General features: G+C 44.0%; 1 protein-coding gene across 2 annotated transcripts in view; it reads right to left on the reverse strand.

Annotated features, from left to right (window-relative positions):
- The window catches only part of LOC111979283 (uncharacterized), a 136,508-nt gene that overhangs the window by 78,912 nt on the left and 33,134 nt on the right, over positions 1-24,462 (reverse strand). For both annotated transcript variants that reach the window (XM_024009714.3, XM_024009713.3), the window contains exon 2: positions 3,520-5,325. In XM_024009714.3, coding sequence (XP_023865482.1) covers positions 3,520-5,067 — 1,548 coding nt within the window. In that variant the 5' untranslated portion in view covers positions 5,068-5,325. The remainder of the gene's footprint in view (positions 1-3,519; positions 5,326-24,462) is intronic.

The raw sequence follows: 24,462 nt of genomic DNA on the forward strand, positions 1-24,462 counted from the left end.
AAATGCCATTTCAGCTTAGTGAGGCTCCCACAGAGAGAGGAGAGCAGTGTTAGAGTTCACTCGAGCACTACTGAGGCAAACTCAAACCTTTGCTACACGCCTATCGACTCTGTATTCCATCAGTATTCTGTTTCACACTGGCACTGTTAGAATCTTAAAACCCCAATGTAGAACATGTGATGACAACGTCAATTAAATTCATAATTATCACATGGCTGAGATGCTGGCTCCACCAGATAAACATAGACATCCAGCTTTGTGCTGTGTACAGCCTTTCTGCCATCAAGGTACTGTGGCATTAACCATGTTTTATGTACAACAATCAATGTTCAGGGCATGAGTTATATATAGCAGTACAGTGGGGTCTGAAATGATTGACACCCTTGATAAAGATGAGCAAAAATGACAGAATCAAAAAAAATCAAAAAAAACTGAGCAATATTGTATGCTCGAAAAAATTGGGAAATTATAATATTTTATTCTAATACAATTGCTCAGAGAAAGAGATTTTTTTTTAACAAACACTATCTCATTTMGACGCCAAACCCACCACTGGTGTGCGTGGCCAAAGAGCTCTATTTTCATGTCATCCAACAAATGTAAACACATGGAGTTTGCTATGCGGCATTGGCACTTGGGTTGGAAACGGGTACTTTGGTCAGATGACATGAAAATAGAGCTCTTGGGCCACGGACACCAGTGATGGGTTCGCCGTCGAAATGACAATGCATAAACAGAAAAGAACCCTATACCTTCTGTAAAATAAGGTGGTGGATCGTTGATGTTATGGGGCCATTTTGCTCATGAACTTTACCCAGTAACAGGACAAAAACCTGTTTTTCTCTGCTAGGAGGCTGAAACATAGCCTTAAGTGGATCTTCCAGTAAGACAATAACCGCAAGCACACTTCAAAATCCACAAAGAAATGGTTCATTGGCCACAAAATAAACATTTTGCAATGGCTATCTCACTCTCCGGACTTGAAAACYATTGAAAACCTGTGGTTTGAATTGAAGAGGGCAGTTCATAAGCGCAGACRAAGGATATCAAGGATTAGGAAGGATTCTGTATGGAGAAATAGTCTAAGACTCCTCCCAACGTGTTCTCCGACTCATAAAACATTTTAGGAAAAGGCTCAGTGCTGTTATCCTCACAATCATTTTCACCCCTAACTTTTTGAAAAAAAAAGTATTACTTATTGAACAAAACCTCTTTCTTTGATCAATTGTATTAGTATACAATAATATAATTTGCCAATTTCTTTCAGCATACAACATAGCTCAGTATTTTAATTATTTATTTTATACAGTCTTTTTTTGCTCATGTTTATCAAGGGTGATCCTCCTGTATATAGCAATATATAGTAATATGTGTGTGTGTGTTTGTACAGTATGTGTGTGTGTGTGTGTGTGTGTGTGTGTGTGTGTGTGTGTGTGTGTGTGTGTGTGTGTGTGTGTGTGTGTGCGTGCGTGCGTGCGTGTGTGTGTCTTTGACGGCTAAAACCTTGAACTGCAACACATCTGGCACAAGCACCGGCAGTCTATACAGTATATATCCGTCATCACAGTCTCCATCATCGAACCATGATCATCTCTCTAATAAGGAGACGCAAAGCATCATGTCCCCATTGATCTTCAGTGCGTTGCAGCTGAGCCTGCAGCCTGTACAGCCTGTAGCCTATACTGGGCCAGAGCAGGAAGATGAAACATTCATATTAAGATGTATAAAAGCATTATGCATGTATGTACAGCTCTGATACACTCTGATATAATTGACACACACAGGCACACACACATACAAACACACACACACACACACGCACACACACACACACGCACACACACAATTGGTGTTCTGGGAGGACTCCATGTGTCAGCAATATCATATGGCACGTGTGTGGTCTGGCTGTGTTTCCTCATAGAGCTCAATACAATCTGCAGGCGTAAATACCTGCTCACCAGAGCATATTGGAACTAATGACTTACACTGCTGGCCATCTGTACCGCTGGACATTCAGCTCATGCATTTTGTCCTTGCCCGTTCTGTATCAATTTGGGCAATTTGTCATCCATCATACATCATGTACTGGAAGGCCTGATTGAGGTGCCCATATTAAGCATTCCCTAATAGTCAGTAGGCTACTTACAGACTCCGGTCTCAGTCGGAGAGGGCCCCTGCCTGACAGTCTGTACAGTTAGATATAAACCGTGAAGCAATTTGGCCTAAGCGTTTGTAAAATAGGATCTGCAGACAGTGAGACATTTCCCACAGAGCGAGGCTTCTTCCCCCCTCTCTCTTTTTCCCTCAGTGCTGTCTGACAGCCCGCAGCACTCACACAGAATCATTACTATTCATTTACTCAGCAAACTGGCCACAGTGACTTATACATTAGCCATCTACACTGCAGCGTATCAACACAGCGCAACTCTAAGGTTAAGTACAGTGAGAGCTTGGGTATGCTCATGTCCAGTCAACATGGCCTAAGTCACATCCACAGTAGTCTTTGGAAACCAATGGAGCAGGATGAGTCGGCTACACGATTGCTATAATGAATTACCAGAGCGAAGGGGGAGAAATACAGCCCCTGGTAGTATTTTGAGGTGGTTAATGTAGTAGTGATAAATCTATGTTTGTAAGATGTATCAAGGGCAGCAGGTAGCCTAGAGGTTCAGAGCGTCGGGCCAGTAACCCGAAAGATCACTGGTTCGAGTCCCCGACCCGACTAGGTGAAAAATCTATCGATGTGCCCTTGAGCAAGGCACTTAACCCAAATTGCTCYTGTAAATCGCTCTGGATAAAAGGTGATAAATGACTAAAATGTAAATCAACCTGATTGAAATATCATTCCACCGGACCTACTGGACTGCTGTCCATGAGGGAGTCCGCTGTCCATGAGGGAGAAGAATTGACCTGGTCTGAAATGAGAGAAAACTTTTAATACTGCCTTCAGGATCAATGATGTAATGAAAAACGTAGCCCATTAATTCTCATGAAGATATCAATTCCCATTGGTGTGTGTAGATTGGTGCTAGTCATGACTGGTCCCAGGGGCCAGTATGGTTGAAGGGGTTTTGTTGAGCCTCAGTGCCTCATTGATTCATCTAAGTCTTCATGAGGATTGGAGGGCACCACAGTAGACTGGTCTGCTGTAAATCAATTCCAATTGAAGGTTTACGACACATACAAAACAAACCCTGCAGCTGCTGAGGACAATGAGATAGTATCACCAGTGTACATAAAGAGCATTAATGTTAGATAATGTTAGGGTTGAATTAGGACAGTTCAGAACTTGGGGCTCTTCAACTCTGGTCCTGGAGTTGGTGTGCAGGCTTTTGTACTTGCCCAGCATTAACACACCTGATTCAACTAATCATGGTCTTCAGTCAGGACCACGATTAGTTGAGCCAGGTGTGTCAGTGATAGGGTTGAGAGTAGGAGTTAGAGTTAGAGACGCTTGGCTGGAATAAGTTATACATAAAGTTTCATAACTCTAATGAATAGTTAATAAAGGTTCCTTACCCGTCCGATGAGCACCGGTTCAGGCCCGCTGTACTCTTCAATCACAAAGAACTGGTTCCAGATCCAACTCCTCCTGCTGCGTGACCGAGTCCCCTCCCCATCCGTTTGACCACGGCCCTCCTCCTCATCCGCCTCTTGGAACACCAGGCCCCGCCCATTCCCGGGATGGGACTCGACTGTCATCCCCCCACCGGCTGCCTTGTCCTGGCTGAAGCCCCAGTGTGTGTCTGGGTGGAGTTTGAGGACATGGCTGCTATCGATTGACTCTGTGGCGCCACCTTCAGGGTCTTGAGTGGAAATCGGGTTGAGGATTTTGAGTCCTGGTGCGGCTGTGTGAAGAAAACTCTCCTTATGGGAATCCCCCGCCACACTCCCAGTCCCCTCTCCCTGGGGCTGCGAGATGAACACTGAGGGAGAGCCAGCAATTGTCTGAGAAGAGATGTCTGAGGGGAGAAGCTTGGTTGTGACCGGAGGGTCAGTCTTACTGATCTTACTAATGGCCATTTCCCTGTCAGTGTCGAGACTGACCTCATTCATAGGTGTTGACAGAGGGTGAGAAGTGTGTTTGCTCTTCCAAGTGACTGTACTATCTACACCCCTCGTCTCAGAGTTGTCTTTTCCCACACCAGAATCTAGAGTGACTTCACTTAAAGTGTGAACAGCCTTTTCTAGACTTGGATCAGGATTTGTGACAGGGTTTATATGCGGCAGTGCAGTTGGATTATCCAATGCGAAGTGGTTTTGAGTAACAGCCAAATCTTGCTYCTGTAATTTTAGGGCCTCCATCGGGCTGTGGTCCACATCAATTAAATCTCTCTTTCTGCTTCGGCTGCTCTTGCTCTGAAAATTATTCAGTCTCGGAACACTCTGCATCTGTGAGTTCACAATCATCACCAGGTTCTCCTTTGACAGCAGTTTCAGGACACTGTAGCTGCCGGTCACATTTAATTTTCTGGTTGAATCCATAGTGAGTYCTTTGCCTTGCAGCCCTGTGGTGTGAACGCTCAGATCTGGTCTCACTCTGGATCGGGAAATGGATTTGAATCTGGTTCTATTGGAGTGTAGGTCTGGTCTATGGTGAACTAGGAATATCCTCCCTGTTTTGGTGGGAGTCCCAGCATTATTGGTACTGTTCTTGATCTTTTTAAGTTCTTTCTCCTGGACGGATTCCCTGTTATTGGGTGACACAGACAGAGTTGATTCTCCTTTTTTGATAAGGTCTTCTTCCAAGTCCAAAACTGGATGAGGTTTAAAAGCCTGCCTCTCCTTAGATGGCATGGCTGCATGATTCTGGGRTATTTTGGGGTGAGAGATAGAGCCACTATCACCCCCCAGGTCATGACCAATTGAGTTTCTAAGAGTCACCATGGGCATCACGTTTGAATTCACGCTTGAATCCCATTGGTCCGCTACTCTGTTCTCCCCTATCTTCAGCATGTGAGTCCCGCCCACACCTCTTCTCCTGACAATCTTAGTGGCAGAACCTTCTCCCATAAGCTCCTCCCACAGACACAGTGAGACCAATAGGAGCAGATTCCTGGTAATCATCTTGTCCTGTGGTGAGATGTCCTAGTTTGAGTGATGCTTGATGTAAGGAAATACTTGTTTTCCGGTTGTATTCATTCTCTCCTCTATTTCTCTTCCCATGTATCCTCCCTCTCACTCTTCCATTACATGCCCTTCACACTGAGATGGAGGACAGGTGCCGCATTGAATATCTTTATCTATCTATTCACAGCTCCTCTCTGCTGTTTTTTTCCCTCTTGCAGAATGTCTCATTCAGTTTCCCACGGAGGGTTGAACACCCTAAGAGAAAGGATAAAGATAATTAAGTTAAAACTTTAATCATCCCACTGTGTTAATTAAGAGTGGAGCGACACAGCAAGGTAGGTAGGATAACTCACAGATGAACAAGCAGGACAGATCAACTAACGGGGCAGAAATCACACTTACACAAGCAGTGGTGCGTCGCACGGCGTAGTCAGATAGTTGTTGTTACACTGAGTGCCGAAAGTGTTCGGTAGGTCGCACTGTGTTGCCATGCGCAATACTGATTTGTGCTCTTGATTTTGTGCACTCTTGTTGTTTAGAGCTTTGTGAGTTGTGTAGTGTTTTTGTTTAACTATGTGCTGTTTTGTGCAATTTAGTGCGTTGGTGTGTATGACACTTGAGCAGTGTTGTTGTGCAGACAGACCCTGTCAGTACATTCATTGGGGCATGAATGAAGTCCAAATAATCCCAAAATACTCCTCCTTCACCCTTTCTCCCTTCCTCTCCTGCCTCCTTCCCCATTTAAACAAATCGTTTTTCTTAAGAAAAAACCTTACACTCCCTCATCCTCCTCCTCCTCCTCCTCCTCCTCCTCGTCTTTTTCTATTACCACCTCTCCCACTCACCACCCGTCTCTCTAGCTCTGCCTATCTATCCATCGCTGTCTCTCCATCTTTCTCTGCCCCAGGTTTGTTTTAGTATGCTATCCCTTCCTCTGCTTGTCGTTCCTGTCCTTTCCTCATTCCCTGTCAATCATGATGCTGTCGTAGCGTCCCTCACCCTCCGTGCTCTCTCTCTAACTTCAATCAATCAGCCAACCCTCTCCCGTTGACGGCCCAGTGACATTGGAATTGACAGGTGTCTGGCATCCATATTGATGACACAACATACCATTATAAAACCTATATAGTACTCATATAACAAGTGGAACATTTCATATTCACAACCACAGGATTTACYGACTGGAAGTACCACAACACAAGTTAACAGGGTATCATTCATTGAATATGTCTGTATTTCCGAGAGCGCTACTACACATGCAGGCTACTGCAGTTTGAAGATCCAATCAGAACGACCTCTCACCCAGGCTCAATGACACCCGCTCTGTCCAGGAGGAACATATTGTCAGGGAACTTGCCGGCCAGRCGGTCGTTGCCATGGGCACCTTGTTAACGGGCTGAGGGCAGGTAGCAGGTCAGAATATCGRTGCGCGGTTGTTAGTGGTTGAGAGAAGGGTTCATTACCGGTGTCTATCTGGGATGTTGTGTCAGACTGCGGTTTCCCAGTGACTTTATGGGGTCAGTGCAGTCCTTCAACTGATCCACGTACGTACCCGGACTGCATTCTTCTGTCGAACAGAGTGGCTCAGAGTAGACTATAGAGGGTGACTCATTGTTCTAATGAGTGGATGATGTTACATGTAGTACCATGCATTGGTTGAAAACACGGCATGTGTTACTCATGATAATAGGTTGAATGTGTCACTCATGATAATAGGTTGAATGTGTTACTCATGATAATAGGTTGAATGTGTTACTCATGCTGTGTCTAATGGCAATACACCCATCAATATACACCCTCATTCTGCTCCAGGTGATGCGCTTGATATCCCCCACGGTATCAGCAGGGGAGACACAGGCTGGTTGTCCCTGTGCTCATAACTATAAATCTGGAGCCTCCGGAGGGTATTTTCCTCATCTCAAAGTTGTGGGATGTCGACATGTGTGAACGACATTGTTCTCCAATAGACTAATCTCTAATTCTACATTTAACACAATTCAGAGCACTGTCCAGGTTATAATCGCTGTGACAACCAACCTGTGTGATTACCAGGCCCTGCCTCCCTTACTTCCTCCTCCAGACGCTGATGAGCTATAGTGTCCCGGGGATGAGGGCAGCTACCCCAGAGTTAACGGCTCCTCACAGTGGGTTAAAGGTGAGTAGGGGGAATGCGGTATGTAGACGGTGGAACACCCTCTCGTCTTTTAACGTTCCGCTGCTTCCTGCCGTGTTCCATTTACCCCCTCGGGTGCACAGAGTTTCTTGCTGAACTGATTAATTGGGGCCATAAATATCTTAATTAATTTTTCCCTTCCTTGGGCCCCAAACTCAAACGATCGTTTGGTTCGTTAGTATTAGAGGCAGATCTCCGCCATCGATCGCAGGAAGCCGAGTTGCAGTGAAGGCTGTCACCAACTTAACGAGACTGAACATTTTAATTACGATTCACCTCCGTCCGTGCTGTCTAGCTCCCTTTTCCTCTCTGGAGCCCCATCTCTCACACAAAYGCACACATATATATTACCACGGGCACACAAAAACACAAAACTAAAACATAGCCATTCTCTCCTAATTCCAGACACTCAAATACGTGAAACACACACACAGTCTCTTCTCAACACACACACACTGCTAGACTGCAAGAAAGACACCGCCACAAACCCCACACAAACAACAACAAATATGTGTGTTGTTCTGTTCCCGGTAGAAAGCTCAGGGGATCGCCTCTGGACCCACAAAAGTCAGAGAAGAAAGAGAGAACTCGCCTTTCTAAGAAAGGTAGTCCAAGAACAGTCGCCCATAGAATTATGMATGGAGAAACAAACAACAGAGAGAAGAGGAGATAGAAGAGCCAGCCACGAGCAAAACAGGCCCGTCTTGGGAGACCATCACTACGTTTTAAGAGCATAAAGCCACTGAACACACATAGCCCAGGCCTTGTCTTGAACCTCAGCAGATAAAAGCAGACCTGTCAAAAAGTGTTGAGCTTTATAAAGCAGCACAGTGAATCTGGAGGACGAGGAGTCATTCCTCCTCGCTCCTCCTCAACGAAGAAGTTGAGGATAAATCTGTGCAGATGGAATTCATCTATCCATGCCCTGATTGTGTCTGGGCTGCAGGTGAAATCTGTCACAAGATGGTAAACGTGAGCGGTGAGCATCACAGCTGCACGGGCATTGGGAACCAGTCACCGGCCATTCCCTGCCAGGCCTGAAGAGGCAAATCCCCTGAGTTGTGGGTTCGTCGGGACAGAGAGAGAAGAAAGAAAAGGAGGGAAAACAACAAAGGAACCAACGGAGAGTAGAACGGAAGAGTGTAATCCAGTCATCCAGACGAAGTCCTCGTTTTGATAAGTGCAGAACGATAAGTCCACTTCAGGGCCGGCTCTGAGCTTAGAATACAAACTCATCACCGTAATACAAAGAGAAAGAAGGGCTTATGATCAACAGGGTCCCAGATTGGTCAGAGTGTTCTATAGCTGGGTTAAAGGTTATAGCAAAATAACATTTCCAGCTAAAAATTGGATCAAGTGAAACTGTTCAAGGGAGACTGTATACAGTACCAGGATTAGCAGAGTATTCACAACATCCTCACATTGCTTTAAGAACCTCTAGGGAAAAGATCATTCACTCAGAATCCATTCCTACACTACTACAGCCCACTGGCATGATCTAAAATCATTACCAATCGGATTACTTTGAATTGAACACGTTTAGCGCTAAGTGTTTGAGTACAGGGATATACCATGACCCCTCTAACCATGTGATTTAGCAAATTCTCATGATCAGCGTTCACATCCATTCAAGTGTTAGATAATGAATTAACATATTCCCTCCCTTCATTCTCATGGGAAACCACCAGAGATCTATGTTTTTAACAAGGAGAGAAAAGTCTGTATTTGGACGGTGGAACGTGCTACCAAGCTTTTCCCACACATAATATGACTCTATACTCAGACGCCGACTAACAAGCATTACACCTGGGCACCGTACCTCTCCTGCATTTCAATAACAAAAGTCGAAGCTTCAGTGGTCTACCTGCACAATGATAACCTAAGGTCAGAGGGGTGTTTTTGTAGCAGACAGCTCTGCTGGTCTGTGTCAAGGTCTCCTGGGTAGAAATACACCACATGGACACAGAGGAGTGGTGAGTCACTCAGGCAGCAGAGGCATTTACAGAAATTACACCTGATGCCCATCAAGACTGCCTTTCTTCCTCTTCTGCCTGGCTGTTTTCACACATCAAACAGCTATCTGATCTTCTCAAAACTGCCTGCCATTTTAGAGAACGTCCCCCGTAATCTATGAGCACTCTCCCTGCAGGCAAAGTAATGTGTGTGTGTGGTGTGTGTGTGTGTGTGGTGTTGTGTGTGTGTGTGTGTGTGTGTGTGTGGGTGGGTGTGGTGTGTGTGTGTGTGTGTGTGTGTGTGTGTGTGTGTGTGTGTGTGTGTGTGTGTGTGTGTGTGTGCGTGCGTGCGTGCGTGCGTGCGTGCGTGCGTGCGTGCGTGTGTGTGTGAGTGAGTGAGTGTGTGAACAGAATGTTGCTAATGCACAGGATATTTTGTCTAACAATATCCTTGATGCATCCCCAACCCAAGTGTTGACATTGAAGCCTTCGTACATCAACAAAATAAAGTTTGTCCTTCCTCATAGAAAAGGGAGGTACGATATATTGTACGTTGATTATTAAAAAGACAAAATCTCAACTTCCTTCTCGCCTGTTTACGTTTCAAGGGTGTTACCGGGGAGCCTGCCGGCCCAGCTAGTTGAGGGGGAACTTTTCAGAGATCAATAAACACCAAAGTACCCAAGGTTGGAATTCGAATGCATCGCAGACCTATGGACAGGAGACGACACTATCAAAAGAGAGATGACAAGGCCACAGCTGTGAAGAAGAGACCGAATAATGACAATTGATATTTTTAAGTACGCACAAATCCATTTACAGTAGAACTCACTTTCATTAAAAACCCTCAATATTATCTCCACGGGCAGCACAGCGAAAGGAGCACAATGGCACCGTTTTCTAATGCCTGATCCAGATCGATAGTCTTCCGCTCCATGTGCTGTTCAATAGAACGTTTCTTCCAGAACTCCCTCAGCTATGTCTTTTTTGATTGTTAATAGTGGTGGGGGTTGTTGCCTAGTAACATACTAATGTTTTKCTATACTTAAATGGAGTCAAACGAGTCTTGTGATCAGTGGTAGTGTTTGATGCCACGCTGTACTTGTCTTGTGTGATGTTACATCAATCTAGACTAGAGCATGACTAGCATGATGCCACAAATGTTATATCATGTAGTAAGCTTTGAGGTCTGTGTAGGGCCTATGTCGGTACTTGTTTGAACTGCGTAACAACTGATGAATCATTTACCTTAGTTGTGCGCCATTGCACTAGTTTGGCGTTGGTCAGTAGGCTAAAGCCTGGAGAGTTGCTATGTTGTCATGCCATATTACTGTAGCACTATATTACTATATTTGCATGGTACTGTTGAGCTGAGCTAGTTATGTGTTGTGCTCTGGGCCTCGGAGCCTCTCTCGCTCTCTCTCTGCTGCCACACTTTTTAATCCCCCTTGTTGGGAGTCACAAAGTCCCAGCCTTATTAGCATATATCTCCCCTTCTGCCTGACTTTCATGCTCCCTCGGTCCTCTTCAGCTTTATTTCACCGGTGACAGATATTTTTGTAATGCTAATGACTTTGCCCCAATCTCAAATGCATTTTGTTTTTGTCTTTTTCTATTTGGGTCAGTTTGTTTGTTTATTTTCTCTATCTTTTGTACCTGAGGGTGCAGTTAAGTGTCTTCTTTGTGCTCTCAGCTAGCCAGGTAGCATYGTGTGCGCTGTGTGCTAACAGATTGGCAACCAAGGAGAGGTAGCTAAAGTGACAATGATGAATGACCTTTGTTCAGTGTATTCTACTTCACTTTCCTCTGTGGCTTGTGTTGGGTTTTGTCTCAGAGTTGTTTTTATTTTAGTTTATATATGTTTTTAGTTCAGAGTTGTCTCTGGGTTAGAGGATAAACCTTAGGGATTTCYGAGCTGCGAGTTTCCGAGTTTGGTCAGCTCAGCCTCGTGGCATGCGGTGGTGCATGAGATCAAAGTTGGTTGGGTCGTCAGGGCCGTTTTCTGTGTTGAGCGTTGTCACGCTGGGTGATGGTGTGCAGGTTCGCCGGCTCGCTTCCAGCAAGCAGTTCAAGATGTCGAGACACACACACACTGAGACAGACACACACATACCCCACCAATCCCGTCCCTACCACAAGGTCAATTCCTCAGCACGGTTGAAATCATCCCACTCTGCAAGGGCAGGGGGCAAGGGGCAGGTGGCAGGGGCGCAGAGGGCGACTGTCAAAGACCAACCGTAGCCCGCGGTCAGCTCTGGGGGGGGGGGGGGGAGTCGTGACGATAATGAGGACACTGCAGAGGTGGAGAATCCCCTTTCTGCTAATGTACAGATCACAGGGCCACTCTTCTAAAAAGCCCTGTGCTTTTCCATAAAACTGCATCTATAGCCGTGGAGAAGCTTAAGCTGTAATCCTCCATGAAGGATTGAGTCTGCTATGGCGGCCTCTGAGACTAAGTTGAGGGTTAGAGTGTGTGTGTAAGTTCAAGTGTGGATGTGTGCGTAGGCAGTATAACACTCTCCCTAATATTGGGCAAAGGCCTATGTTCGGGGATAAGACCTGGAGCTGGAGAACATACGGTAGAATAAGAGGGAACACATTAGTGGGTGTCTGTGTTTGGGCATGGCGAAGAGGGGATGAGGACGGGACAAGAGAAGAGAAGGGTCGGTTCTTGGAGTAGAAAAAAACAGATGGACAAAGGTGCTGACATTTCCACTAACGGACCGGACAAGTGGGCATCCTCTGGACTGGAGGATAGTATTASACTGAGAGGGCAGAGAGTTCTGCAGCTATAAAGGACTTGGATACTGTACCTCTGTTATTATCTCCACCCCACAGACCAGCCAGGATTACTACACACTCATGTAAATGGCCACTAATACAAGGACATCACTCTCACGGACCACTACCATTAAGAGTCTTCTGAGCCAGCATTTCACTCTTTCTTTTGATCCATCCATCCTTTTATCGCTCCAATTCTCTCTCTCTCTCTCACACACACACAATATATCTCTTCCATTTCATTCCCTCCCTCTACCTCCTTTTCTCTCCCCCTCCCTTTCTCGTTCCCTGCCTCCCTCTCTCTTTCCCGCTCCCTCTCAGGGTATTAGGCATTCAAAGATATCTCTCTGGCTGGCATGTGGTAGAAGTTATCAGTCCATCTCTCCCTTCCTTTTCTCTATCTCTCTAATCTTCCTTAATCTTCCAGCCCAGAGTGAAGTGAGAATTAGTTTCTCACTCTCTCTCATCAATCTCTTGCACCTTTCCCCTCCCTTTCACCATCTCTCTCTTTCTCTCCTTGTCTCCCTCCCTCATTCACTCGCTCCCATTCTTTCACCTCTCTCCTCATCTTTCTCACTCATTCCCGGGCTCCACTATTCCTGCTCCATTCCTCTCTCCGTGTCTTCATTTCTCAGTCCTCCTTTGCTATTCTAACTGAACACCTATCTCTCCCTATCCCATCTCCCTCCATCCCTCTTCCTCTCTCCTCCCTGCAAAGTCGACCAGTGTGAGTCGATTAACCCTGCAGTGTGTCCTTCTCTGTCACCCTGCCACATGCCCCGCATGGCTCCAGCCAGTCAGAGGGTAAAGTCACTACTCCACGTCTTCCATCCATCCACCATTGTGAATCACTCCACAGAAAAAAAATCACAGGGAAGGGCTATCCTGCCCTCAAAACAAAACCTCTGTTGTCAGGCTASTAGGTCATAACTAGATAATGTCCCCTACTGAGGGCCTTCAGCCCACAGACACACACAGGAAATACACCCTGCACTTCCTGTTGTTTACAATATGACAGAATGTTCAACTAAAACATGTCACTGTATAGGGCAATTGTAACATGGCACTGTGTTTTTCAAGATTCTGACCCCAATTAATTGCACAAAAAAAGAAAACGACCTCACTGCGGGTACACTGAGAATGTTTACGCTGTATGTCAAGGACAGGTGTACTTTTGAGTCATCATCCACTAACAATGTCTCCAAGGAGGAACAGCTTGCAGGTGTCAGTTTTAACACCGTTAACACATCCTATACGACGTAAATACTCCTATGACATGGTTTTCCTGTTCCTGAGATTGACCGAAGTGAGGCCTCAATCACATTTGCTATTGTTGTAKAAAATATAGCTACTGTAAGGAATGTACAGTATCTGCTGTACTAGCAGCCTTGGGGCTCTACTTTCGGCTGGCGTTAAGGCGGCGCTAAMGTCAAACGCACATTAGTTAGCAATTGCGTCGTGTAAAAACTGGCGCACTGGCATTTTCCCGGCCCTAACACCAGGCTCGGGCAATTTACTGTCTTATATCAGCTCACTTGCGGGGTGGAAATATTTGAGATGTGTCCTTAAAAACATGATCCAAAGTGCTAATTTTAGGCAGCGCTGATATGGATATTTAAGGCCAACCAAAAGCTGGTTTTAGTGTAACAGTTTAACTTTAGTCCGTCCCCTCCCCTGACCCGGGCACGAACCAGGGACCCTCTGCACACATCAACAACAGTCACCCACGAAGCATTGTTACCCATCGCTCCACAAAGGCCGCGGCCCTTGCAGAGCAAGGGGAACCACTACTTCAAGGTCTCAGAGCAAGAGACGTCACCGATTGAAAGGCTATTAGCGCGCACCACCACTAACTARCTAGCCATTTCACATCCGTTACATTAGCGGTAACACAGTTGGTTATGGCAACATTAATWTTGACAGTGGAAACACAGCCTATACACCCTGGACACACACTGCCGATATGAGCATGGAACAAGAGTAGGCTAATGTGCTTTTGGTGCCTGTATACGTATTTACAATCATAAAAAACTTTTTTTTTTTACATTTCGTTTTATTTGATTAAAAACCAAGCATAGCCTCCTTTCCTCTCAATTAAGGCTTTATTTTTGTCTGCCCAATGAAATCGCGAAGTAGTCAAGACCTTCGATGAAGGGTTTGGCTCCTAAGACCAATTGGAAATAAATCTTAAATCACCAAAGCTTTATTAAAATATCAAGTAAAACAGCGAGCTGACGTTCCCTTTTGATCCATGCATTGTAGGCAGGCACACATTATTTTTGCCACGCAGGTCCCGTTTTGGACATGCGTAAAACCCCTCCATGATGTAGGCTATGTGTCCATGCCCATCATGAAAGGAGAGATGAGAACCTCAGTGAATACCGATGAAACCTTATATTTATAAGTTATTTGTCATCTGTAAAAATATATTTTTTTTCTGTTTCATATGTTCAAAACCCAAGCCCTCCCTTAGGTCTACTATAACGATGGCTAGTAAAACAGAAATGCGTTTCTTTTTTATACTGGGGATTTGATGATATCATTACATTTGACATGTATTTATTGTTGTTGTTTTTTGTTAAACTGATTGCTTGTTTTTTGTAAAATTGTATTACAACCAAACTTATTAGAATGATTCACCTTCCTGGTTTTATGTTGACGTCCGTGGCACGCTTGCAGTGCAACTTATGGAGATGTGTGACTACGATCTGATCTGTAAATGGTTCCGATTATGTTCATAAAACATAGGCCTATTTAGGAGCAGTATACTGACGGTGAGTCGACATTCTCCCTTCTCTTATATTGGATCTTTGTCCAGCTACTGTTAAAAGTTTGGATGTGTGTAAAACCMTCCATAGTCTTCATTGTTGTAATATTATATGCCCACAGGGCGAAAGTAAGGTGCCTGTAAGTGTGACATAGCCTATTTAAAATAAGTTGTTATTTWGTTTTGTTTAGAATTTGATTCKAATTATTCGTTCTCTTTTTAGGCCTTTTCAATAATGAATTTAAACTTGCTTATTGACAATGTTTGACATGCAATTACTAAGAACAATGAKKACTGCAAATGGGTTCAAGTTAACCTATTTTGCAAAGATGGGATAGGTCTACATTTTGTTATTTTGTTTCTGTAAGCCATTTAACAAACTATAACGGACTAACATTGGWATTGGAGTTGATTCCAAGGTAACACATAAAAGACAGTAAATACACAACCTGACACAACGCAACTACATATTTTGCCATGGAGCACGTTCAGATTGGCCAGTGAGGGGCCAAGACTCGACACACCCACAACGTGTTGATTCATCAAATCCCAGCCCTTTTGTGCTACCGCCAGCAAGTGCGATGATAACTGTGACAGTGGAAATAGCTCAAATATTTGACACACCCCTGAACCTATAGCGAAGCCGCCTGCGTTRGGTTTGTTCAAATAGACCCCGTGAAGAGAGTCATAAAGAGACATGAGAGAGAAAGATACCGACGAAGGCAAGAAAATACATTAACGCAGAGAGCAAAAGATGTAGTGAAATAAATGAAGAATAGAGGGAGAGGGATAAACAGATAAGGAGCGCTAGTACGTGATGGGCAACAAAGTTAAAAAGATAGAGGGATGAGGGAAGAGGTTGACATGGGTTAATCCTCCCCATTCCCCACCATTCCCAGGGAAAAGAAGGGACAGCRAATGAGAAGGAGGAGGGAGATGGCTAGGAGGAGAGGGAGAGGGGGGATCAACATAGAGCTGAACCTATTGCTGCTGATTAGGTAGTGGATGAATGCTGGGTCAGGTTGTTTAATCATGATTAGATTTGCTCTGCAGTTTGTTTTCAGTGGAAATACAGTATATCTTGAGGGGGCATGTCTCTCGAATCTGGTTGTGTGTGTTTTAAATGGCTGCTAGATTAGATTGTGCTGAAATKAACTGGTATAGGCAACATTATCATGCATACAACAAACCTTGGGAAACCACATTCATCTATTGGAATGTGTAATGACATTGATTTGATTGGAGTAATAACACTGGCACGGGCACGAAAACAACAGGAGGTCAGCAATTTTTCTTGTTATTATCCTTTAATATTATTCCTCCCCTGCTGATGAGCCAGAGTGAGAAAGGGAGAGGTGGTGTGCCACTGTTCCTGACGCTGATGGGTGCGGTAATATCGGCCCATTAATCCCAGTGATTGGCAAACATTGTAAAGGGACGACCCTGTCCTCTGTCGCCAAGGAAACCTAGACAGACCAGGACACCTTCCCAGCAGCAACTTGTTTTTGTTTATATGTCTGAAATTGACTTTGCAAACAGGCTGCAGAGACATGGCTTGCAGAGCACGACGCAGAGACGAGAAGAGAAGGAGAGAGAGAGAGAGACGAGAGAGACGAGAGAGATGAGTCTGAACGGACAGAGATAATTAATCGAGAGACCGCGAGTGCTGCAGAGAAGAAGGAAGACCAGGATGAGGAGAGATTAGAGAGAGAGAGAAGAGATGAGAGAGAGAGAAAGTATTTTGTAGAGTGTATTGAAATTCGTACCTGCTAGGGGAAGAGTGGCGAGAGACCGTAGAGTCTGAAATTACCGAGACGGTCTAATGGGATCGAATATCTGGAGGAGAGAGAGAGAGATACGAGTGTGTCTGTCTCTTTGTGTAGTTGACTACCTGTCTATCTCGATGAAGTGTGAGGTGAGGGACGTCTCGGAGCACATCGACAGCGTCATCAGACAGATGAATGCAGACAGGCGAGACAAGACAGACAGACAGACAGACAGACAGACAGAACAGACACGACAGACAGACAGAGCAGACAGACAGACAGACAGACAAGACAGACAGACAACAGACAGACAGACAGACAGACAGACAGACAGACAGACAGACCAGAGAGAGAGAGAGAGAGACAGACAGACAGACAGACAGACAGACAGACAGACAGAGAGAGAGAGAGCGACATAGAAGACGAGGAGAGCAGAGAGCAGAACAGACATCAGAGGACAGACATGACAGACAGAGCGACAGACAGACAGACAGACAGCCAGACAGACAGGACAGACAGACAGACAGACACAGAGACAGACCAGACAGACAGACAGACAGGACAGACAGACAGACAGACGAGCAGAGACAGACAGACAGACAGACAGACAGACAGGACAGACAGACAGGACAGGACAGACAGACAGACAGACCACAGACAGACAACAGAGAGACAGACAGACAGAAGCAGACACGAGACACAACACAGACAGACAGACAGACAGACAGACAGACAGACAGACAGACAGACAGACAGCAGAGGAGACAGACAGAGAGAGATCTTCGGTGTCAGCTATAACATAAGGCGATTCAAGGTTCAATTCCCTGGGCTGAACAAACTGTGCTATATCCCCAATCAAGCAATCAAGGCAATTAACCTGGATTCCTCGTGGTGAGATCCCAGCTGTACTGTGTGAAGCTACATGTAAAATGTAACCCAGCAAAGTCTCTCTGTAAAGGGACATTGCTCAGCCAATCAGCAACGCCAATGTAATCACATTTCACACTGTGTTAATCACTTCAGCTTTAATGTATCATTGGTATGAAAACAATCTTATACTCTATTAACGGAGCGGAGAGGAGGAGGCAGAAAGGGATAGGAGCAGAGGAAAACAAAATAGGGACAGAAGAGTGAACGCAAGGGAGAGCAGGAAAGTAATGACTTGAGAGAGAGCCGAAGTGGAGAGAGAAAACAGCAGCAGGGAAGAAAAGAAATGAGAAAAGGAAAGTAGAGAACATTGTGTACCATCTCCAAAAAACTCTTACTCTTTCTAAAACCTCACTAATTCAATCTGGGGGAATCCAGTTGAGTGACTGAGCCCCCCCCCCCCCCCCCCCCCCCCCCCCCCCCCCCCACCACCACTCATCCCGTTCCCATTTCAGAATATTGAGCTCAGAGAAACTCCTAATCCTCCTTCTGATACCCTGCAAAGCACAGAGAGATACAACAACACCAAGCGAGAGAGAGACGAGAGAACCGAGAGAGAGAGAGAGAGAACCGAGACAGAGAGACGAGAGAGAGAGAAAGAGAGAGACCAGAACGAGGAGATGAAGCAGAGAGAGACGATTCGATGATCGATCGGATGGAAGTCGAGTCGTCGAGATGAGAGAGTAGAGAAGAGAGGAGAGAGAGACAGAGAGAGAGAGAGAGAGAGAACAGAGAAGAACAGAGAGAAGAGAGAAGAGGAAAAACGAGAGAGAGAGAGAGAGACAGAGAGAGAAAACCGAGAGAGAAGATATGTCAGGAGATGGTCGACGAAGAAGATTAACAGCTAGAAGAGAGGAACAGGGGAAACAGAGAGCGAGGTGGAGTAAAAGAAAGATGGACGGGAAAGGGGGGAATAACAGAGGATTGTGTCGTATTTGAACTCAGTCTATTGGTCTCATCAGTCCTGACAAATTCTTCTTTAATTAAAACCCTAAATCCTCCACACTTTAAAGCCCTTCTTATAATTAACGCTCTGATCCCCCCCCCCTAAAGAAAAACAATTAAAAACTTTTGCGATTTTTACTTCAAACCCCATTAATTAAAAAACGCAAATGAACAATGGTGTGATATTGAGGCAGACCCCCACTTTGCTCATTAGCTGTTGGTTAATTGCTCCAAACTGCTATGTTTACCAGAGGGACACTAAAGACAAAAATATCAAAATTTTACCTCTTTAATTGCACCTCTTTAAAGATTGTGGACGAAAGGGAATGATTTGACTTTCAAGATCATAGGAACGTGGTTTTTAAAGCTTATTCATTCTCTCTGAGTCTCTCTTTTCGCTGTATAGAATTACAGTCTCTTAGAAGTGATCATTAGGAGACCATAGGATCCAACCACCAATAATCCATGTGTTTCTGCCATAGACATCAATACAGGAACTGTACTACTTGTGCTCTCATTGCAATGGTGGACTGATGAACTGGTTTTTGAGGTATCCCTTCTGGAAGCAACTCAATATATAAAAATATAAAAAATATATATATATACAGTACCAGCCAAAGGTTTGGACACACATACTAAATCCAAGGATTTTCTGTATTTTTTACTATTTTCTACATTGTAGAATTATAGTGAAGACATCAAAACGATGAAATAACACATATGGAATCATGTAGTAAAAAAGTGTTAAATCAAAAAAGTGTTAAACAAATTTTAAAATATTATATATCTGAGATTCTTCAAAGTAGTTAATCTTTTCCTTGATGACAGCTTTGCACACTCTTGGCATTCTCTCAACCGGCTTCATGAGGTAGTCACCTGGAATGCATTTCAATTAACAGGTGTGCCTTGTTAAAAGTTAATTTGTGGAATTTCTTTCCTTCTTAATGCGTTTGAGCCAAACAGTTGTGTTGTGACAAGTTAGGGGTGGTGTACAGAAGATTTGGTAAAAAGACCAAGTCCATATTATGGCAAGAACAGCTCAAATAAGCAAAGAGAAAAGAAAGTCCATCATTACTTTAAGACATGAAGGTCAGTCAATCCGGAACATTTCAAGAACTTTGAAAGTCTCTTCAAGTGCAGTCGCAAAAACCATTAAGCGCTTTGATGAAACTGGCTCTTATGAGGACTGCCACAGGAAAGGAAGACCCAGAGTTACCTCTGCTGCAGAGGATAAGTTCATTAGAGTTACCAGCCTCAGATATTGTAGCCCAAATAAATGCTTCACATAATTCAAGTAACAGGCACATCCCARCATCAACTGTTCAGAGGAGACTGCGGGAATCAGGCCTTCATGGTCTAATTGCTGCAAAGACACCACTACTGAAGGACACCTATAAGAAGACTTGCTTGGGCCAAGAAACACGAGCAATGGACATTAGACTGGTGAAAATTTGTCCTTTGGTCTGAGATTTTTGGTTCTAACCGCTGTGTCTTTGTGAGACGCAGAGTAGGTGAACGGATGATCTCTGCATGTGTAGTTCCCACCATGAAGCATGGAGGAGGAGGTGTGATGGTGTGGGGTTGCTTTGCTGGTGACAATGTCAGTGATTTATTTAGAATTCAAGGCACACTTAACATTTACATTTAAGTCATTTAGCAGACGCTCTTATCCAGAGCGACTTACAAATTGGACTTAACCAGCATAGCTCCCACAGCATTCTGCAGTGACACGCCATCCCATCTGGTTTGCGCTTACTGGACAATGACCCAAAACACACCTCCAGGCTGTGTRAGGACTATTTGACCAAGAAGGAGAGTTATGGAGTGCTGCTTCAGATGACCTGGCCTCCACAATCACCCGACCTCAACCCAATTGAGAARGTTTGGAATGAGTTGGACCACAGGGTGAAGGAAAAGCAGCCAGCAAGTGCTCAGCATAAGACTGGAAGACTGTCAAGACTGTTGGGAAAAGCATTCCAGGTGAAGCTGGTTGAGAGAATGCCAAGAGTGTGCAAAGCTGTCATCAAGGCAAAGGGTGGCTACTTTGAAGAAACTCAAATATAAAATATATTTTGATTTKTTCAAAACTATTTTGGTTRCTACATGATTCCATATGTGTTATTTCATAGTTTTGGTGTCTTCACTATTATCAAATCGAAATCTAATTTTATTGGTCACATAGACGTGTTTAGCAGATGTTATTGTGAGTGTAGCAAAATGCTTGCGCTTTTAGTTCCGACAGTGCGATAATATCTAACAAGTAATATCTAACAACTTCATAACAAATACCTAATACACACAAATCTAAGTAAAGGAATAGAATAAGAATATATAAATATATGGATATATGCAWTTTAGAGCGGCATAGRCTAAGATGCAATAGATAGCATAGAATAGAATACAGTATATACATAGGAGATGAGTAATGCAAGATATGTAAACATTATTAAAGTGACATTATTAAAGTGACTAGTGTTCCATTTATTAAAGTGGCCAATGATTTCAAGTCTGTATGTAGGCAGCAGCCTCTCTGTGCTAGTGATGGCTATTTAACAGTCTGAAGCTGTTTTTCAGTCTCTCGGGCCCAGCTTTGATGCAACTGCACTGACCTCTCCTTCTGGATGATAGCGGGGTGAACAGGCAGCGGCTCGGGTGGTTGTTGTCCCTGATTATCGTTTTGGCCTTCCTGTGATATCGGGTGCTGTAGGTGTCCTGGAGGGCAGGCAGTTTACCCCCGGTGATGCGTTGCACAGACCGCACCACCCTCCGGAGAGCCCTGCGGTTGTGGGYGGTGCAGTTGCCGTATCAGGCGGTGATACAGCCCGACAGGATGCTCTCAACTGTGCATCTGTAGAAGTTTGTGRGGGGTTTTAGAGGTCACAAAYCCTTGAACGAGTAGGTGTGTCCAAACTTTTGAATGGTACTGTKTATGTCAGAGACTGTGCTGAAATTGCTGATGGTCAARTGTCAATGTCGTCCAGTCAAGAACTTATGCTTGCCCTCCATTCCACAACCCTGTCCAGACATGGCTCATCCATCATAACTCCATAACCCATAATCCATCACTGCAGCATCAGCACACTGCTAACTTGTTTGGTACTAGAGCTAAACCACTCTCAACGTACTCTGTATTTTCCCAAACATTTCACTTCTTTTTATTCCTCCCGTGCTAAAAMAAACAGCATAGACCAGCATACATTTCAAGCTGGTCTATAGCTGTCCATGCTGGTCAGTGCTGGTCTGATGCTGGTCAAGCTGGTCTGACCAGCATAGTCTAATTGGTTCTGCTGGCATACCAGTCTTCGTTGTGTTTTCGCTGGTGACCAGACTTCGTTGCGTTTTTGCTGGTGATCAGCATTTTCTGTGTTTTTGCTGGTGACCAGCCTTCACTGTGTTTTGGACACTGATGACCAGTATAAGCTGAAAGCAAAACCAGCATCAAGTCACATTATGCTGGCTTATGATGTTTTAGAGTCCCACAATCTGCATTTAGAATGACTGCCAGGGTTAGAAAGATTAATGAATAAGACTACCTAAACTGGAACAACCATTTCAGTAATGGGTGCAATAAATCCAACTATCAGATTGTATTAGTTTYGAAAAATATATGTTATTTATCTTTCTGTAGCATAAGATACATGAATTGCTTAATTAATCAATCAACACTGGCATACCACACACACACCCGCAGCCCCCCAAGGAAGAAGGGCGCATGGGTTTCTTTCTCTCATTCTCATGGMAAAATGTGTAAAATAGCAGGAAATTAGCTTAACAAATGTTACATTCTCTCAGCCTCATTGCAAAATGTGTAGAATAGCATGAGATTAGCTATAAAACTGCACATTTCTCTCACCGCCCCAAGGGAATATGTGTAGAAATGCAGAAAAGTTGCTTTAGAACAGCAATTTTCTTTCAGCCTCATGGCAAAATGTGTTGAATAGTATAAGATTAGCTATTATGACACCACAGTGGAGGTGTCAAACAGGGAAATGGTTCCAATTGTTTTTCCACCTGTCACGCCCTGACCTTAGAGATCCTTTTTATGTCTCTATTTTGGTTGGTCAGGCCGTGAGTTGGGGTGGGCATTCTATGTTATGTTCTATGTTGTCTAGTTCTATGTGTTTGGCCGGGTGTGGTTCTCAATCAGAGGCAGCTGTCTATCGTTGTCTCTGATTGAGAACCATACTTAGGTAGCCTTTTCCCACCTGTGTTTGTGGGTAGTTGTTTTCTCTTTTGTGTGTATTACCTGACAGAACTGTTTCGTTTTYGTTCTTCCTCRTTGTTATTTTGTTTAGTGTTCAGTTTTGATWAAATTTATAACATGAACACTTACCACGCTGCGTTTTGGTCACCTTCTTCCCAGGACGATCGTTACACCACCATTAATTTTTCCCATACAGGATTTTAGAAAYGCTTAAAATATGGGCTGTGTTTCATGTAGGCTAAGCCTGRCATGACGTTTTGATAACCATGTAAATCTCTTTCGGACAAGGTGACTTTTATCAATATATTCGGCTCTATTTATTCTCAGATTTTGAAATGCTAATTAGCATCAAACTAGACATCTACAAATCCCTGCAAGCTCCTGCACGTCATCTCTAGTGGACACCTTTGCTAACAGGTATTGTGTCACAGAATGTCACGCCAGGGTAAGCCTTTACAAAACACTAAAATGAAAAAATGAAATGAATGAATGGTGGAAAAACATTTGAAAYCATTTSCCTGTTTGACCGCTAGGTTTTATGGGTATTATGACTCATACTGTGGTACTCTATACCTTGCTCAGACCTATACCTTGCAAGCTATACCTTGCTCAGACCTGCGGTGGGCCCCGCAAAACTGCGGTACGCCACTGTCAATCAATGTACATGCAAAAACACAGACATTGAAAGAAAGAACTCTAACTGCAATAGAGCATGCTGGGAAATATGATAATAATGGGCATGGTTTTGCAGACCAGCAAAATTCTGATTATTTGGGAGTCAACCTCACAAAACTCACAACCTCTCGGYCACTGGCGTAGCACACCCTCCCGCAAGGCCTCCCCCCAACCTCGCCCAAAAAAAGGGGTTGGGGTCCCCCAGATACCATATGAATATGTGACGCTTACCAAATGTATTGTCACGCCCTAATCCATAGAGAGCTGCTTATTCTCTATGTTGGTTTGGGGCGTGACATTGACTAGGGTGGGTTTCTGGTGATAATTGATCTATTTTGGCCTGGTATGGTACCCATCAGAGGCAGCTGTTTATCGTTGTCTCTGGATTGGGGATATATTTAGGCAGCCATTTCCCCATTGTGGCTTGTGGGGATCTTGATCATGTATACGTTGCCTGTTAGCACTATTGTTAGCGTCACGTTTTCGGTTTGAGATTAATTGTTTTTTGTTTTGCTGTGAGTTTCACCTAGTATAAAAAGATGTGGAACCCAGATCACGCTGGCGCTTTGGTCCCACTTTATAACGATCGTGACATGTATGGTCACAGTTTTGTGTTTATTTGATGTGTTTGGATTTTTTTTATGGTTTTATTATTTGTGAGGCATAAATTGTATTACTTGATTTTATTATTGGAGTCCTTCAGGTTTATGCATTAATATGCCCTGAAAGGTATTGGTACAACTAGGTGAAGCCCGCATTCTGTTGGTTAGTGGCCTTTACCACTGGTGATCGTGACCTCCCTTCCTCATTCTATTGACAGAACTTTTTCTGAAACGAGAAACAATTTTTCGTCTCCTGTTTTACCAGGTTTGCAAAGTATGAACAATACAAAATTACCTTGAACTAATAAGATAACATGTTTCACTAACGTATTGAGATGGGTTGTGTGTGTTTATGGTGCATTAAAAAAAAAAATGTTCCAGTGAAAATACTAAGTCTCCCTTCTTATCTCCGCGATCTACATCGCGGAGGTCGACACTCCATGGCGTTGCGGACTTTTCGAATAAATAAATATTTTTAAGGATGACTTTATTTTATTAAACAAAGGCTCAGATTTATAAACTCACTGTATATTTTACATATACAGTATATTTTGTACTATTGAATCCTTGTAGTTAGATGTTTTAGTTTGCCGTTATTAT

The sequence above is a fragment of the Salvelinus sp. IW2-2015 genome, linkage group LG19 (assembly GCF_002910315.2).
Source record: "Salvelinus sp. IW2-2015 linkage group LG19, ASM291031v2, whole genome shotgun sequence".
Classification (NCBI taxonomy): domain Eukaryota; kingdom Metazoa; phylum Chordata; class Actinopteri; order Salmoniformes; family Salmonidae; genus Salvelinus; species Salvelinus sp. IW2-2015.